At 40.8% G+C, this 17,606-nt stretch overlaps 1 protein-coding gene across 1 annotated transcript in view; it reads right to left on the bottom strand.

Annotated features, from left to right (window-relative positions):
• The window catches only part of LOC138753503 (hemicentin-1-like), a 349,996-nt gene that overhangs the window by 117,708 nt on the left and 214,682 nt on the right, over positions 1-17,606 (bottom strand). The window contains exons 59-65 of the mRNA XM_069916635.1: positions 15,958-16,071; positions 15,437-15,639; positions 12,554-12,635; positions 10,429-10,560; positions 8,959-9,108; positions 6,874-7,033; positions 3,255-3,379 (exon numbers count right to left, since the gene is read on the bottom strand). Coding sequence (XP_069772736.1) covers positions 3,255-3,379; positions 6,874-7,033; positions 8,959-9,108; positions 10,429-10,560; positions 12,554-12,635; positions 15,437-15,639; positions 15,958-16,071 — 966 coding nt within the window. The remainder of the gene's footprint in view (positions 1-3,254; positions 3,380-6,873; positions 7,034-8,958; positions 9,109-10,428; positions 10,561-12,553; positions 12,636-15,436; positions 15,640-15,957; positions 16,072-17,606) is intronic.

The following is a 17,606-nucleotide window of genomic DNA, read 5'->3' on the forward strand; positions in this document are numbered from 1 at the left end:
ACATCATTAAAGAAGAAAGAGCGTACTGGTGAGCTCAGTAATCACAGAGGAACTGGTATTTCAAGGAAGAATCCATTGCTGATGACAGAAGAATTTTCATCACAAGGAAGAAAAATCCTCAAACACCTGACCGACAGATCAGAAACACTCTTCTGGAGGCAGGTGTGGATGTGTCAATGACGACTGTCTGCAGAAGACTTCATGAACAGAAATACAGAGGCTACACTGCAAGATACAAACCACTAGTTGGCCACAGAAACAGAGTGGCCAGATTACAGTTTGTCAAGAGTATTTAAAATAGCCTGAAGAATTTTGGATAAAGGTCTTGTGGGCAGATGAGACCAAGATGAATCAGAGTGATGGAAAAAGCAAAGTGTGGAGGTATAAATGAATTGCCCAATATCCAAAGAATATCTCCTCATCTGCAAAACATAACTTGAGTGTGTATGGCTGCCACAGGTACAGGCGGATTTATTTTCATTGATAATGTTTCAAAATGAATTCTGAGGTGTAGAGAAACATTTTAACTGCTCAAGTTCAGAAAGTGCCTCCAAACTCATTAGATGCCTCTGCTAAAGCATCTAAGAAGTTTTAAAAACAGCAAACATTTTTGAATAGCCAAGTCAGTCCCTGATCTAAATCCAATTGAACATGCCTTCCATACGCTGAAGAAAAAACTTATGGGGCAAGCCTCCAAAACAAAAGATGCTGAGTAGAGGCCTGGCAGAGCATCACCAGAGAAAATACTTAGTACCTAGTGATGTCTATGAATCACAGACTTCAAGCAGTCATTGCATGCAAGGGATATGCAACAAAGTACTGAACAAGATACTTTAATATACATGCCACTGCTAGGTTCCAAACATTGTACACTGAAATGAGGGGACTATGTTGACAAAGTGCTGTAATTGCTACACAGTCAAACAAAAATGTACACAAATAAAATCTGGAATGTGCACTTTAATCACATGTGAATTGTTTGATTACGATTTTAAAACTGTGGAGCACAGGGGCAAATAAAGGAAAAAAAAAGTCTTTGTCCCAAACATTATGGAGGACACTATAATCTTGATCAGTGGTTCTTAATTTGGGATGCATGATAGCATTAATTAGGCAATGTGATAGGAACATCAGAGATTATAAGGCTTTAATAATTTTGATGTAATTTAGATCGTCTTCACTAGAAAGTTGAAAATAAAAATATATTTGCTTGCAGACACTGGGACAGCCTCAACTCATTAAAAAGAGAGACCAGCACTGGCAACAAGTATTTTTTGTGCAGGAAGGGTAGCAGGCACTTTCTGAAGAACTAGGGCTTTCATCCTATAGGTTCGCACCTCAATTAAACCTCCCCTATAATGGAAAAAAGGAACACAAAACAAAATGTCTCTGATATTATGAGATGCCTGAAGAGATACACAAACAAGACCCATTTCTCCAGCAGAGAGGTCAGTAGCCAGTTCTTTGGTAGAAGGACCATGGCGAGGCTGAGAAAACAATTCTTTCTTTCAGTAAATGCTCAAGGCCTGGAATGCTCTTCCTGAAAAGGTGTGGGGTAGAATCCTTCACCATATTTAAACAGAACTGGATGAGCATTTGAAGAGCCCTTACCTGCAGAACCAAAAATCGGGAACTGGGAAGTGGGATCAATCCAACGTTTATTTTTGGCTGGCATGGAAATGATGAGCTAAATGTTCTCCTTGCATGGTATATACTTCTCAATTCTACATTCCCAGTGGCATACTGAGGGAGTGTCATCATTTCCAGGGTCATCTTTCCAAACAGGTGTCAAATTAGTTGCCTGACAACCTTCTAAAGTGGTTGCAAAAATTCCCTTGACTTTTTTAAAATAGTGTTGGCTAGCCCTGATCAATATTCATCAATCATTAAATATCACTAAAACTAGGAGCTGGTCGTCCACTCATCGAGGCTTATATTGTATTTTGTATCAGAGTAAATGAAGGTTTCTGAGGCCTGAAGCAGCCTCCATATCATCGAGAAAAGTGAGAGGAGAATATTGTGGATTGAGAAACTGGTTTACTTTGTGCAAAATACATGACTGAATCTGATAACACAGGATGTTAGCACTGAGAAATTAAACCTCTGTCTATTCATATCATCCAGCCAGTCTTTCAAAACAGGGCATAATGTCCAGAAATGTTAATAAATAGATTCAAATTAGATTTTTTTTTATCAGAAATGAATATTTAAATTAAATGGGGCATTGTAAACCTTACTGCTAATTTCCAGACGACTGAAGACTTCTTGCTTTTAGTTGATGCTGGCATAAAAAGAGAAGCTAGCTTGAGGGTGCACACACCTTACACCAGAATCTAGCACACAGTATCTTTGACTCACTTCCATCAAGAAGGAGGTACAGCAGCATCAAAATCAGACTGCCAAGCTGGGAAATACCTTCCTCCCACAGGCTGTGATATTGATGGACAGTATTCTGTAATTGAGTAAATCATCCCAAAATATTTATATATTTTCCTTTTAAATTATATCTTTATGTAGATACATGATTATTATGTACTGTATCTTGTGTGCATATGTGTGTGCATGTGGTCCAGAGAAATACTGTTCGGTCCAGAGAAATACTGTTTCATCGAGTTATATATGCACAACCAGATGAAAATTAACAAACTTGACAGGAGCTTCGATTGATTGATGGGATCCTGAATTTTAGTGTCCCCCAACTCATGTCTGTAACATCCACTTTACCACTGCTTTCTCTTTTAAAGTCAGTGTCAACTGACAGCAAGAAGCTTTCTGTCAACTGGAGATTTGAAGGAATTAATACATCTCCCCAAGTTTGATTCAAACTTACATTTCAATAAAAACTCAAATGTTGTTCCATTTATTGACACTATTGGACAGCATATCACCTGTTCGAACAGCTGGCTTGATGTTAGGGCACATCATGGCTGGGCAGATGGTTCACTTCGTCTTGTATTCTGTGCAAAACAAACTGACTTCTCAATCTATAATGTCCTCACCTCAAATTTCTTGGTGACATAAAGGCGGTTTCAAAGCTTTGGAAACCTTCAATTACAGTACTCCGATGCAAAATAAGACATGAATAATACAAATGGTGCAGGTTACATTATAGATGTAAATGATTGACCAGAAATTAAAGAACTGCCCTTGAAACAAGGAGAATGGAATGTTTACAGAGCTCGATTATTCTGCTCTTAAGGAACCTTGAGGTAACAATTTTTATCACAGGCAGTTTTGTGTAACTGTTTACTTACCGAGTACCTTGAGTATGAACAATTTTGTCTCCACACCGGCAGGATTCTGTGCCACACAACTGTATCTTCCTGCATCTGAGGCTAAGACTCCCTTTATTCCTAAGGAACTGGCATCAGAGGATAACCTACAGAGAAAAAGAGCCCGATGACCAGATCACATCAACATTTTGCATTTCTGTCTAAAGGCAAAGTGCTACAGGGTTAATCAGGTCACAACTACCCATCCAGCTAATGCTCAACAATTCAATCCTAGAAGAGGATAGTGAGTTATAATCTTCCAAAACTCCTTAGATTCTGGAAAAATGTCTGGGATTGGAAAACTGCCAGTGTAATGCTCCTATTAAAAAAGGGAGTCAAAAAGTGTGCAAATATTGGTCAATTAGTCAAACATTTATTGTTAGAAAAATGTTAGCATTAATTATCAGGTAAGTAATAACAGATTTGTAAAATCATGGCTTCATGAGTGAACACTGTGCTTGACAAAGTTATGAGAATATTTTTTGAAGGAGCATGAACCAGAGTGGGGAGGGAAGTGGGGGAAACCTGTAGATATATTGCTTTTAGATCTGATTTGATTAGATTTCAGATTTATTGTCAGAATACATACATGACGTCACATACAACCCTGAGATTCTTTTTCCTGTGGGCGAGGCAGAATTACCATTTATCGGTAGTGCAACAAAAATTGCATACAATCTCCACATATAAACAAATATAAACAAACTAAATGAAGTACAGAGAGGGGAAAAAAAAGTGCAAAAGTAAATGTCCTTAAATGAGTCTCTGATTGAGTTTGTTGTTAAGGAGTCTGATGGAGGAGGGATAGCAGCTATTCCTGAACCTGGTGGTGTGAGTCTTGTGGCACCTAGACCTCTTTCCTGATGGTAGCAGCGAGAACAGAGTTTGTGCTGGGTGGTGTGGATCCTTGATGATTGCTGTTGTTCTCTGACGGCAGTGTTCCCTGTAGATGTTCTCAATAGTGGGAAGGCATTTTGCCTGTGATGTCTTAGGCTGTGTCCACTACCCTTTGCAAGCCTTTATACTCGGGGGTATTGGTGTCCCCATACCAGACTATGATGCAGCCAGTCAGCACAGTTTCCATCACAGATCTGTAGAAATTTGCCAAGGTTTCCGATGCCACACTGAACCTCCGCTAACTCCTGAGGAAGTAGAGGTGCTGACGTGCTTTCTTCATGATGCCATTAGTATGATGGGTCCAGGAAAGATCCTCTGAGATAGTGACTCCCAAGAACTTAAATTCACTCACCCTCTGCACCTCTGATTCCCTTAATGATCTCTGGATCATACACCTCTGGTTTTCCCTTCCTGAAGTCAACTATCAGCTCCTTGGTTTTCATGACATTGAGTACAAGGCTATTGCAGGTGCACAATTCAGTCAAGTTTTCATTCTCCCTCCTGTGTGCTGACTCATCACCCTTTTTTATACAACCCGCTAGTGATGTCATCAGCGAATTTGTAGATTGTGTTGTTGTTGTACTGAGCCACAGTCATAGGTGTAAAGCAAGTAGAGCAGGGGGTCTGAGAACGCAACCCTATGGTGCTCCGGAACTGATGGAGATTGTGGAGGAGATGCTCTTACCAATTCTCACTGGTTGTGGTCTGGAGGTGAGGAAATCCAGGATCCATTTACACAGTCGGGTGTTGAGTGCCAGGTCTTTGAGTTTCCTGATCAGTTTTGAGGGGATGATAGTGTTAAATGTCAAACTGTAGTCGACAAAGTGTATTCTGATGTATGAATCTTTGCTGGCCAGGTGTTCCAGTCCAAGAATTACTGAGCACTTTCTGGGATTACTCTCTGCCTCATAGACTAAACCAGAGTGCCTTATGGAACAGTCCTTCTAGGTGAAACAACACACTTTACTGGAGAATTTGCAGGGGCCATTTACTGCATCCAATGTTCCCCTTGTGGTCTTCTCTACATCAGAGAAACTGGACACAGGCTGGGAGGTAATTTGGCTGGTCACCTTTGTTCTGTCCATGGTAATAGCGAGATCTCCCAGTGGCCAACCACTTCAATTCCCAGCCCCATTCCCATGCCAACATTTTGAGACCGCCCACAAATTGAGGAACGACACCTCATAATGCATTTAGGCACCTTCTAACCAGACAGCATTAACATCGAGTTCTCCAATTTCCATGAGGCTCTTCCCCAATCTTCTCTCTCATTCCCCATTCCTATGTCCCCTTTCCTTCAGCTCCCCACCCCTTGTCTCTCTCTCTTTCCCTATCACTCCATCTCCTTTCTTCCAGCTCTTCATTTACAGAGATAGCTTCCTCCTCTAATCAATTCTCTGCTTTTCTATCCTGCCCTCCTATTCACGTTCACCTGTTGGCCTGTGCTCTTCTCCCTTGCGCTCCTCCCGCCTACCCCTTCTTCCTTTCTCCCCTATTCCTTCTTCCCTCTTCCCCCCCACCTTTTTATTCCAGTGCCTGCCTGCTCTTTCCTCATACTTTGACAAATGTCCCAGGCCTGAAATGTTTGTTATAGATCTTTGCTTTTTATTGACGCTGTGGGACCTGCTGAGTTATTCTGAATTTTGTGCATTTGCTTAATGTTTGACAGCCTGTTCCTGCTTTTAATGTATATATTTATATCCGTCTCTATCTTAGATTGTGGATATATGTCAAGCAAAACAATATTTTCAAAATTTTTCTCATCTTTATCAGATTCCTGACTGAACCTCACACTAGTAAATTAATGTTGCCTTTACTCTGCACTAACTGACCTCCCCTTGCAATTATGTAACTTCTTCCCATGGGCAGTGAGAATGCTGAACAACCAAAGGATCTACTCACACTAATTATCCAGACTCTCATAGGTATGAAACAATATTCATTTATTTATTTGTTTGTATTTATATGAATACTTGTCCTGCATATGTGTTGTTTGTCTGTATGTGTGTAATGTCCGGTTGTGTGTCTGCGTGTTTTGCACCGGAGAACGCTGTTTGTCGGGTTGTATTTGTGCAGTCAGATGACAATAAATGAGATTTGACTCGACTAACTCTGCACTGCGTTTTCCTGCTGTACTATGAATGGATTGACAAGCTGGACTGCTCAAAAAATAAATTTACTCACATGAGACAATATAACCAGAACTTGAAACAAAAATTTAAGGTTGGTATTGTAGCCATGCACTACTTGAAGTAAAGACACACACACGAGTGTAGTCGGGTTTACTGGGGCTGAAAGCCCAACTTTTATTCCATTTGTGTTCCTGCCGTTTGCCTGCTTGCTAACATCACTGCTCGCTTAACAATAGTGGATCTCCTGAGTGCGGGTACATTCTTACATGACAATGCCATCTTCCCCGTGCGCTTGTCCCTCTCTGTTGGCTATGCAGCGGGGCCAGCATCAGGTTGGGGATGCTGGCCCCTACACTGCCTCAGCCTCCTGACCACCCATTCGCTTGCTGGGGCCAGTACTGCTGTGCAGTCTGCTGGCCCCTGGTTGCGCTTGCCACCCGGAGTGCCAGCCCAATTGCCACAGGAGTGTGCCACTACACTATAACCAAGCAAATCAAATCAATGCAATATCTAATTGCATCCTGAGAATGCCTGTTTAGCATTAGAGATGTAATAATAAAAGACATACTCACTTAATGTGCATTTTCCCCAGCGTTTCCAATGGCTGATCATCTTTTAACCATTTTAGAGTGGGTTTTGGTGTCCCTGAAGCCACACATTCCAAATTCACATCTTCATTCACCACAGTATCATACTCACTGGGCACTTCTGAGCTGAGAATACTTGGTGACACTGGTCATGAGAAAATAAACAAACATTTCATAATCAGAAAATTGACTGATGTTAAGATTCCAGAGAAATTTAGAAGGGGAATAGAGTGAGGAGATAATGGACAACAGACTAAAGGAAGACTGGGTGGTTCAGTGAGCTGAAGGAAACAGTAATATAGAAGTAGGGCTACAAAACACATTCCCTCTTTCAATGAGACTGCTGCAACATCTTTGGCCAGGCTCCATGTATCCTGGGTTTGCACCATACCTCAAATTATTTTAGTTAACAAAAATTTATTGATCTTAGATTTAAACCTATTGATTAATTTGGCATCAACCAATATTTCTAAAAGTGTTCAAAGTTTCCACCACCCTCTGCATACAGACACATTCCTTAACTTCAACCTTTGAAGGGCCAGATCTAATTTATTGACCAGCATCCTTAAGTCCCAAGCCAAAGGATAAAGATCCCATGAAATGCAACACCCGCTCTTTTACCACGTCCCTTCCCACCACCCAGGGAGCCACAAACTCCTTTCAAGTGAAGCAGCGATTTACTTGGACTTCTTCTGTTCAAAGGCATCCAGTCAGTAGTCAAAATATGGGGTCATCTAAGTTGGGTGAATGTTTTATGAAGCCACTGCATTCAGTCAACAAGTTCAACCCTGGCCTTCATGACCTGTCACTTGAATTCTCCATCTCAGCTCCACTCTGATCTTTCTCTCTATAGTCCCCTCCACTCTTCACACAAGGCCCAAAATAAGCTCAAAGAAACAGTATCTCATCTGGGCATTTCACAGCCTTCAGAGCTCTATTATTTCATGCCATTCCCTTTTTCTCTCTGTATCAAAAATAACCAGATATTCTGAAAGGTTATCCATCTGTCGTTGTCTCTCTATAGGCACTGTGTTCATCATTTCCAGCATTCTCCTTTTTAAAAATTTTAATTAAAAAAAAATTAGACATAGGTAACAGGCCTTTCGGGCCCACAGGCCTGTGCCACCTAAATACCACAATTAATCTACAACCCCTGAATGTTTTTTCGTTGCAGGGTGGGAGGAAACCTGAGCATCTGGTGGGGGAGGGGAACCAATAAAGACATGGGGAGAAGGTACATACAGACAGTGCTGGATTTGAACCTGGGTCACTAATGGTGTAATAGCTGTTGTACAAGCTGTTGGTTTAAATGTTAGCTGACCTATATTTCACAGCTTTAACACAACCCTTTATTAGGATTTCCTTTTTCTCTAATGACCCTCAATCAGTGAAGCAAATAGCAGCCAAAGGTTAGGATAACCTTGACAACCCTTCAGCTTCCGAGATATTCCCTTGGCCCACCATCCTTCTCACAGGCTCTCTGCAACCAATTCGTTCCTTCACTTTCTCAGTTCTACTTAAGGTTCCTTGGCCTGAAATAGTAACTTTATTTTTCTTTACACAGGTGACAAATTAATATTTCTATCATTTTCTGTTTTTGTTTTAATAGATACACGGTAGTTTTATCTAACTTAACAGCTCTTCTAAAAACTTAGAACATCCCACAGTGCAGAACCTTATATCAGAGTGATTCATGACACAATAATTATCAGTGTGTAATAGAATATCTACCCTTTATCATATGGCTACTTGTGAGAGCTTGTTGCGTGCACACTTATTGCTATTTTTCAGATATTTCTGACGTGGACATTACCCCTCCATAAATCTTCGTCCACGAAGCCAAGCCAAAGAAGAAAAAAGAAATAGGCAGTAAAGCAGCTCGGGCACCCTGAGGTTATGAAAGGTGTCCTATAAATGTCTGGCCCACTGAGTTCTTCTAGCAGTTTGTCTTTGCCGCATCATCATCTGCCTTCTCTTGCGTCTCTAAGAATGAAGGTCATCCATTACCCCCATAGCCAAGTTTAGTGATTAATCTGAGACCTATCTCTTTGCTGTAAATCATTACCTTACCTTGAACTATCAATGCATACTGCCTGCTTACTTCTCCCTCGGAGTTCCTTGCCAAGCAGGTATAATTTCCTCCATGGGAAGGCTGCACCTGGATGGTCTGCAGTTCACTGCCACTGGGCAGAACATACCAGTCCAGCCCGTTACTCTTCTCTGTTAAAACAGTGATATTATTGTAAGGGAAAGGAACTGGAAGCACACCAGACTCAATAGGGACAGGAATAAAGGAGCATGGCTAGAACAGAACCATGAAGCATAAGACCACTCAGCCCACAATGTCATGCTAGGCCCATTGTGGGAGCCTCAAAGTTGTTTCTTCCTCCTCTTTCATCAAACAGAACAATCTCCCTTCATTTTAAGGATTTGATTTCCTTCTTCAAGAGTATTTTTGAATCAAACATTTTAACCTTAAATTTCACATTGTTCTGCACTGGGTCCCATAACATATTTGACTTCAAGCTCTTGGGTTGAAAAACAAATTCTGGTACCTGGGCCAAACCCAGAACAAATCAAAGAAATGGCTGGTTTTTCAGTAAATGTAGGAGGTTTTACATGCATCCTTTACGGATCCTCACCCTACTCTTCCCTCCCCACCCCAACACTCAATCATTTCACTGATGTACAAGGCCTTTTGACTCTTCTGAATCCATCCATACAGCAGGATATTCCTTTGTGGCAGAAGAGGCAGAGGGGAAGTGAGCATTCTGGGAAAAGCACACCACTCACAGGGACGATATGCTGGTGTGTTGACGCACAAAAAAAGAAGTGGCATTTCTTCCATGCTGTTCAGCTCTATGATGACGGGCCTTCTCAGGTTAACTGAGCAGACCCCATTGCATGTTCCAAAATAAAGATTTTTCACTCAGATTTTAACTCGAGCAATATTTAAAGGGGGAAAAAAAAATAAAAGTAGAACTTTCTGATATTTTTTTATCTCACTTTTCAAACTTCATCAAATGTTAAAAATCATTTCATTGGGCTATAGAGAGTTTTCCCGAAAGATTATTAGTGAAAGAATATTATTGACCCATTGAATCTGCAAACAGTTGTGAATCACTCAAACCAGCCTCCCCTCCATTGACTCCATCTACATCTCCTGCTGCCTCTGGAAAGCTGACAACGACCCACTCTTTTCTCTCCCCTTCCATCACCCAGAAGACACATGAGCCAGAATTTAAGGACAGTTTCTTCCTGCTGTTATCAGACTCTTGAACTTCTTGTTGGTAAAAGATGATGCCCCTGCAACATTTAACTGACCTTTCTTTACATCTTACACTTGGTCCTAGGAACATTATACTCTGCACTTTTTGAACTCATTTAATATATACCAGACTTATGTTTTATTATTGCACTGCCTACTGGGGCTAACTTCCCTAGGTAGCACAACACAATGTTTTTCCACTGTAAATTAGTAATAAACAATTCAATTATACACTTGTCTTTCTTTCAAACTATTATTTTGCTCAGTCCTACCTATTGATTCACCATCTTTTAGCCAGGTGGTGGTGGGGGGTGGAATTCCTGTGGCGTGGCATGATAAAACCAGGGCACTGCCAGCAGTCTGAATGACCACTTCCTGCAGGGGCTCTTCAAATGCTGGCGGGGCTGAAAAAAGGAACAGGTTTCAAACATTACAGGGAAAAGAAAAGAATCATGGACGAAAGAGCAACATCTTGAATAGTTTCAGGAAAATCGCAGATCAACAATTTGATGCTTCTTTCAATTTTCCCTGCTTGATCTCAACCGTGGCAACGTGTTACTCTTTAAGTCTTTGCTTTGCTCACTTTTCAAAAATAAAAGTAGATAAAACTTGATTGCTTGCAATTGAAAGCTTTAAATATTTCTATAAAAGTATTTCAATAAAAAAATATTTATAAGAAAATGTTTGACTTGAATGATAGTCAATTGTGAGGCAAAGGTTAAATACCCTACAGGTGGTTTTACTGTTTCTATTGTATCACCTGTCAGCAACATTAGCCAAAATCTAATGGAGAGAGAGAGAGACCAATGGGGTGTGAGAGAAGTGGCTGGTCATCCCCAGATATATTACTGCACCTTTAGGGAGCCATCTGCCATGGTTTCTAAGAGAAGTGGCCACTCCACATTCCAAATAAATGAATGATGTGTGATGTTAAATGCCAAGAAACGTTGGAGCACGATAAGTGGGTCAGTGATTATAACTCATGGCTGATTTCAATGGGTGAGGGCAGGACAGATGCTTGAGAAGTGATGGCAGGTCTTGAGTAAACTTATACTTTAATGGATGATTGATGTTCATTCTATTGGACACAGAAGAAGGAACAGAAGGATTGCACGTAAAGGATTGCAGATGAGGATAGGATGAGAATGGCTTAAGTTCAGTGTCTAGATTCAAGCTAAGGGGTGCGTGGAAGAAAAGGGGAACATGACATTGAGAACAGGACGTTGTGTGACAGCTGTAAGATACCAGTAATGCCACATTTGCAATAACGTGTGCTTTTGGAAGGATGTCATTAAACTGAAAAGGGTGCAAATAAGACTCTCGAGGACATTACTGGGAGAGGCTAGGACTTTTTCCCTGGAGTCCAGGGGGCTGAATCATGAGGGGCATAGCCAAGGTGAATAGTCCTAGTCATTTCCCCAGGATAAGAGTCAACCCCAGGACATAGATTTAAGATGTGGAAGCAATTATTTAAAAGGGACCTGAGAGTGATGCATATATAAAGTGCACTGCCAGAGGAAGTGTAAAGGTGGGGTACAATTATGACATTTGAAAGACATAGGAAAAGGTTTGAGGGCTATGGAAAAGCACGGACAATGGGACTAGCTTGGTGGGGCATTTTGTTTGGCCTGGAAAACCTGGACCATGCTACATACCTCTATGAGTGCCAGGACTGGAGAGGCTTTACGCTGCCTGTGGGAACTAGAAGAATACCTCTACAGTAAATGGCCTAAGAATGAAACTTTTCCTGGAAACATGCTGGAAAGTGTCTTCATCCTTTCAACAAGATGTGACCTGTATCAGCCCAGCTACAAAACCACAACGGTTCCCATCTCAGTTCAGGCTAAAATGCAACCAGGACATCATGATGTCCTGATGTGTACTTTGACATGAGGTTGCCAACACGTTCAGGAAGTGTCTTGAGACAGAGGTGACAAGGAGAGAAAAAGAAGGTGGTATTGAGATAGAAGATCAGTCACAACCATGTTGAATGGCAGAGCAAACTTAAAGGATCATCAAATGGCTCCTTCAGATTTGATTTTCAATGTTACTAAGTCTCATCCATGTTCAAATGTAGTGAAGTTGTGCTTGCCAAGTTTAAGGACGAGAACTGAAGCTGCTCCATTTTAACAGATCACACTCCATCCACTCTAGCTGAATGGAGTATGTTAAAATTTCACCCAGGATGTAGAGGCACCAACATTCTAACTGGAAGGAAGAAGCAGCAGAAAACAAATTAGTTCCATTGTCTCATTCTCTTACATGCAAAATCTACCTTGCTATCGGCCCTATTCTCAGTGTTCAATCACTTGAGGAAAAGAAGAGCCTCCCAAAAACCTGATGAAAAGTATTCAAGTACAATACGCTGAGCAAACAATTGTTAGACACTTGACTTACAGTGCACTTTCAGTCTGAAGGTCTTTTTCATATGACCTGCCAAGTTGGTAACTTTACATGTATATTGACCAGAATCCGTAACCTGAAAACAAAAATAAAGTTAGCAGAGAGATCTGTTAGTATGTAGAGCTTTTAAGGAGTGAGAGGAAAATTCAATCACAAAACTATTAAAAGAATTCAGACATGAAATACCCAAATTCATCTGAGACATATAAATTAACAAGTCAGTCAGCACTTTGTTTTTAGTGTTCTTTCCAAGAAAGAGTGAGATGTTGAAGGTCAACAGCTGGGCGGCATGTAGAGCATAGCAGTTAGCACAATGCTATTACAGTGCCAATGACCCGGGTTCTAATCTAGTGCTGTCTGTAAGGAGTTTGTATGTTCTCCCCATGACTGGGGAGAAACTTATGGGATCAGAAGATTAATTGGGTGTCACTAGGCTGAATGGGTTTTAGGGGCTTTTAAATTAAAAAAAAAAGAAGCATCAGTGACAAGCTTGTAATGATAGTGATCATGTTTGCCTGGCCACTAGCAAGGCCTTGATTATAGTAACTACTTGATTAGACTTGACTGCCAGCAGGGGGCACAGAGCAGGAGACACAGTATGCAAGATCTGTAATAGAGGATCGTAGCCTCGTGGCATGCTTCATGGTGTTGTTTACAAGAACTTTAAAGTAAAGAACCTTTTCCTTCATCCATGTATCGTCTAAGAACTCACACATACGAATACAAGAAACGTGGCGTCAGAAGTAGGATGAAGGAAATTAAAAGGAAATATTTTAAAAGGTAAAATCTAAAATCAGCAACTGATCAGAGAAGAGGTTTAATGGAATGGTCAACTATGTGGGTACATTCATATGCAACCTCTCAGAAAAGATGGCTCCATGGAGAAGACTAACAGAAAATAACAGTGAATGGGAGTGGGATCATGAGCATGAAAAGTCATGGAGGGAACTAAAGAAACTGCTCACAGAGGAACCAGTTCTGAGGTTTTACGACCCAGCGAGACCCATCAAGATATCATCAGACACATCACAGTGGGCTCGGTGCAGTTCTTCTGCAAAAATATGATGACTGGCAACCCAATGCGTATGCATCACACTCAATGACAGACACGGAGACGCGATACGCTCAAATTGAAAAGGAGCTGCTCAGCATCACATGCACCTGTGAAAGATTTCATCAGTTTGTGTCAGGACAAGCAATCGGTGTAGAGACTGACCATAAGCCCTTGATTGCATTGTTCCAAATGAATGTCCACTGAGAATACAAAGAATGATGATTAGGCTGCAACGTTATACACTGAATGTGGCGTACACTCTGGATAAGCTAATGTACACAGCAAACATGTTGTCTGGAGCTGTTGACATGAGAAAGCCAGCAAACCCCAACATGGATGAAGATGTGAATGCCTTCGTGGACATGATCACAAGAGCACTGCCCATATCAGATGCAAAAATGGAGCTCATAAAATCAGAGACAAAACAAACTTATGGAGTCAGAAGGGAACTGTCCTTAGTGAAGTCCAACCAAGATCATACACCACTCAGACAGATGAAGGTGTTGTTCTGTGTTGAAATCGTCAAGACCTTCAAATGGGACCAGCCACATTAAATGGAAAGACGGATACTGTTGAACAACCTGAATGCACATCTGAGAAGACATCGTCTGAGGCACAATACAGATTCAAGGACAATCAATTAGGATATCGTCAAGATACATGATTCCTCCTAAGAGACTCATAGAGCAAATTTAAAGACTCCTGTATAGAATGAAGTAGTGCTATCTTATTTGCTCTTCAAGTTTTAGTGAATGTAAATGTGAACACACAAAACAAGTTTAAAAAATGATAACAATGTTGATAATAATGAAAATGTAAGTCCCTGATGTTAAAGTTAAAATTGCAGAGTTATACAAAGAAAACATGTTAGTTAAAAGTAAGCTACTTTTGTTTTAAGAAAGGGAGATGTAATGATAGTAATCGTGGTTGCAAGGCACCTAGCAATGCCTTACAGTTTGATTGGACTTGGCTGCCAGCAGCTGATACACAGTATGCAGAGCTGAAATGGAGATTTGCAGCCTCATGGCTTGCCTCATAGTGCTGTTTGCATCAACTTTAAAGTAAAGAACCTTTTCTTCATCCAGGTGTTGTCTAAGAATTCACACATACAAATTCAAATTCCTGTATCCTCTCCTGGAGTTTAAGAGGAGAAAATAGAAGAACTTTTCCAAATATTCAGCACAGGGCTTTACTTTAAAATAGTTCAAAGGTGGTTGAGGATGGAAAAAAGTCTGTGTTTTGGAAGTAGATACTGCAGTTCCTGGAAGTTGAGTTGCAATACTGTGAACAAGGAAGATCAACTGGAAATCAAAAAAGAAAATGGACAAAGAAATACTCACGTTATCTCTGCAATCAGAATTTGTATATGCTAATTTAGACATACAGTGCAGTAATAGGCCATTTCGGACTACGAGTCTGTGCCACCCCATTAACCTACACCCCTGGTACTTTTTTGAAGGATGGGAGGAAACAGAGCCCCTGGAGAAAACCCATGCTGACACAGGGAGAACATACAAACTCCTTACAGACAATGTAGGATTCGAACCCAATCCGGTCCTGATTGCTGGTGCTGTAAAGGTATTGCACGAACTGCTACACCAACTGTGCTACCCTACATCTGGTCATTGTAATGTTCATCCAGACTTCAAAAGCTAGATGACACTACCTGCCATCTCCATACATGATCATATAAAGTATGTGGATGATAAGGTCACTAAACAGGCCCTTCCAACCACTGAGTTAATGCTGACTATCATACACCCACCAACATGAAAACCAGTTAAATAGATGTTATCGTTTGAAATGCCAAACGCAGATATCACCTGAACGTCCTCAATTTGGAGTATCTGCCCCTCAGAGAGGATACGGGCATTATTTCCCAAGGGCAACTCATGGTCATCCTTATACCATTCAACAGTAGGGACTGGAACAGCTTCTGTCTCGCATCTAAGAGTGACCATCTCTCCAACACGGATTGTAATGGTTTCCGAGGCACCATCGCCATTTTGTTTGATGGTGGGTGGTGCTTTGAAAGGAAAATACAAAAGGCATTGACTAAAAATTAAAAGAATGTCTTCTGCTAATGTAAATGTGCTCTCCAAGATCTATCCTTCTCCCTTTTTATCCACAAGATTATCTGTAAACTTAAGGCTATCATGCAAGATATACTGATGATGGCTTGATCTATGGATCTAACTGTAGTGTCCCAAAGTTAGAGTTTTTAGTGTAGATCTTAGATGCAGTTTGTGTTATTATTACAGTGGCTGGTTGCTGTATGAAGAATCTATCCTCTTACCCCCACCCCATTCCATACTGATGGGCATGAACTGATGTTGAAACCTACTGTTTACATGGAGGTGAATGTGCTTCTCATCACTGCCAGCTGCATTGGCAACAACACAGGTATACCTGCCACCATGTTCGGCCTTTGCTCTGGGAATCTGAAAGACATGGCCTCCTGGAATTGAAAATAAAAGATCAACAATTATCCAAAGCAACAATCAAAAAGAGCATGACATCATCTGTTCTGTTACGGTGTAGGAATTGAGCTATATCTTCTTGGGTTAATCAAGAGCCCTTTGTGATTGAGGTTCAATCTTTAGGTGTTTCCTCTTAGGTTTTCAATAATCCACATGAATTCCAGGTCTCCGTATTGAAGAGAATGCATTCTGACAACCTGTTTGGTTTCAAAAACTGTGTTCAGGTAAGTAGGATTGGCTTGTCATTTCAAAACATGATTAGTCAGAGAAAAATATCTTGCTGAGGCACGATGGCTGGATATATGTTGGATATAGTTCCATGGGTAATCTCTGCTAGCCAATTCTTTACAGGTGAGTTGAGCAGTAAAAACATGCAAGATTTCAGTGGAAGCAATATAACCAAACTCATTATGGCCATACATCTTCCAGTGAAGTCCACCATAGGTCAATTGGGAGCAGGATCCTCTCTAATGCACACTGACAGGAATCAGATTGAACACAGCCCCTCTGTCCAAAAGTGGAAAATAAATCTTGAGTCTCTGTGTTCCAGTTCACCCTGTAGTCACCCTTTGAAGGAGATCCAGACTTCATTGCCTGAATCTAGGTTTCAGTCAAATTCAAGTTTAAAAAAAAGAATAATTTATCATTTGAATTATGTCCACACTCTGAACTCCAAACTAACAAACTGCTGAATTGATGCATTGATGTAAGAATATTTTTTTAATTTAAAATTTTAATTAAAAAAAAATTTAGACATATAGCACGGTAACAGGCCATTTCAGCCCATAAGTCCGTGCCGCCCAATTTACATCCAATTAATCTACATCCCTGGTACATTTCGAACAGTGGGAGGAAACTGGACCCCTTGAGTAGAACGTAAAAACTCCTAGACATCGCGGGATTTGAACCCCGGTCCTGATCGCTGGTGCTATAAAGGCATTGTGCTAACAACTACACCAACCATGCCTCAATTCCTCAAGAATAACTCAACACTGCAAATTCAACATCATATAAAATAACTCAATGAAGGGAACCTCCATAAATATTACAAAAGAAGTTCAAATAAAATGTGCAATACACAAACATGCTGGAGAAGGTCAGCAGGTCATGCAGCACCAATACGAAGTAAAGAGTAACCAGTATTTTGATCCTGAGCCCTTTGTTCGGTACAAGTGAAAAAAGCCCAGGCCTGAAATATTGGTGACCTGTAGCACTATCAATTAGATTTGACAGAACCGGTCAAGATTGATAAGCTTTAATCTCTATAAACTTACAGTCATATCTTACATGCTGTTGGTCATATTTCAAGGCAGTACTGAGGGAGGGGATTGGGCAATATCGCCTTTATTAGGGATCCTGAAGGGGGAGCAATTAAAGTATCAGGGCAGGCCAACCAGTACAATGACTGTAATACATCGTTCCATCACATTACCCTTTTCTTCCTATTGGTGCTGGATGACGTGCTGACTTTCTCCAGCATATTTGTGTATTGCATTCGACCCCAGCACCTGCA

Source organism: Narcine bancroftii, chromosome 1 (assembly GCF_036971445.1).
Source record: "Narcine bancroftii isolate sNarBan1 chromosome 1, sNarBan1.hap1, whole genome shotgun sequence".
Classification (NCBI taxonomy): domain Eukaryota; kingdom Metazoa; phylum Chordata; class Chondrichthyes; order Torpediniformes; family Narcinidae; genus Narcine; species Narcine bancroftii.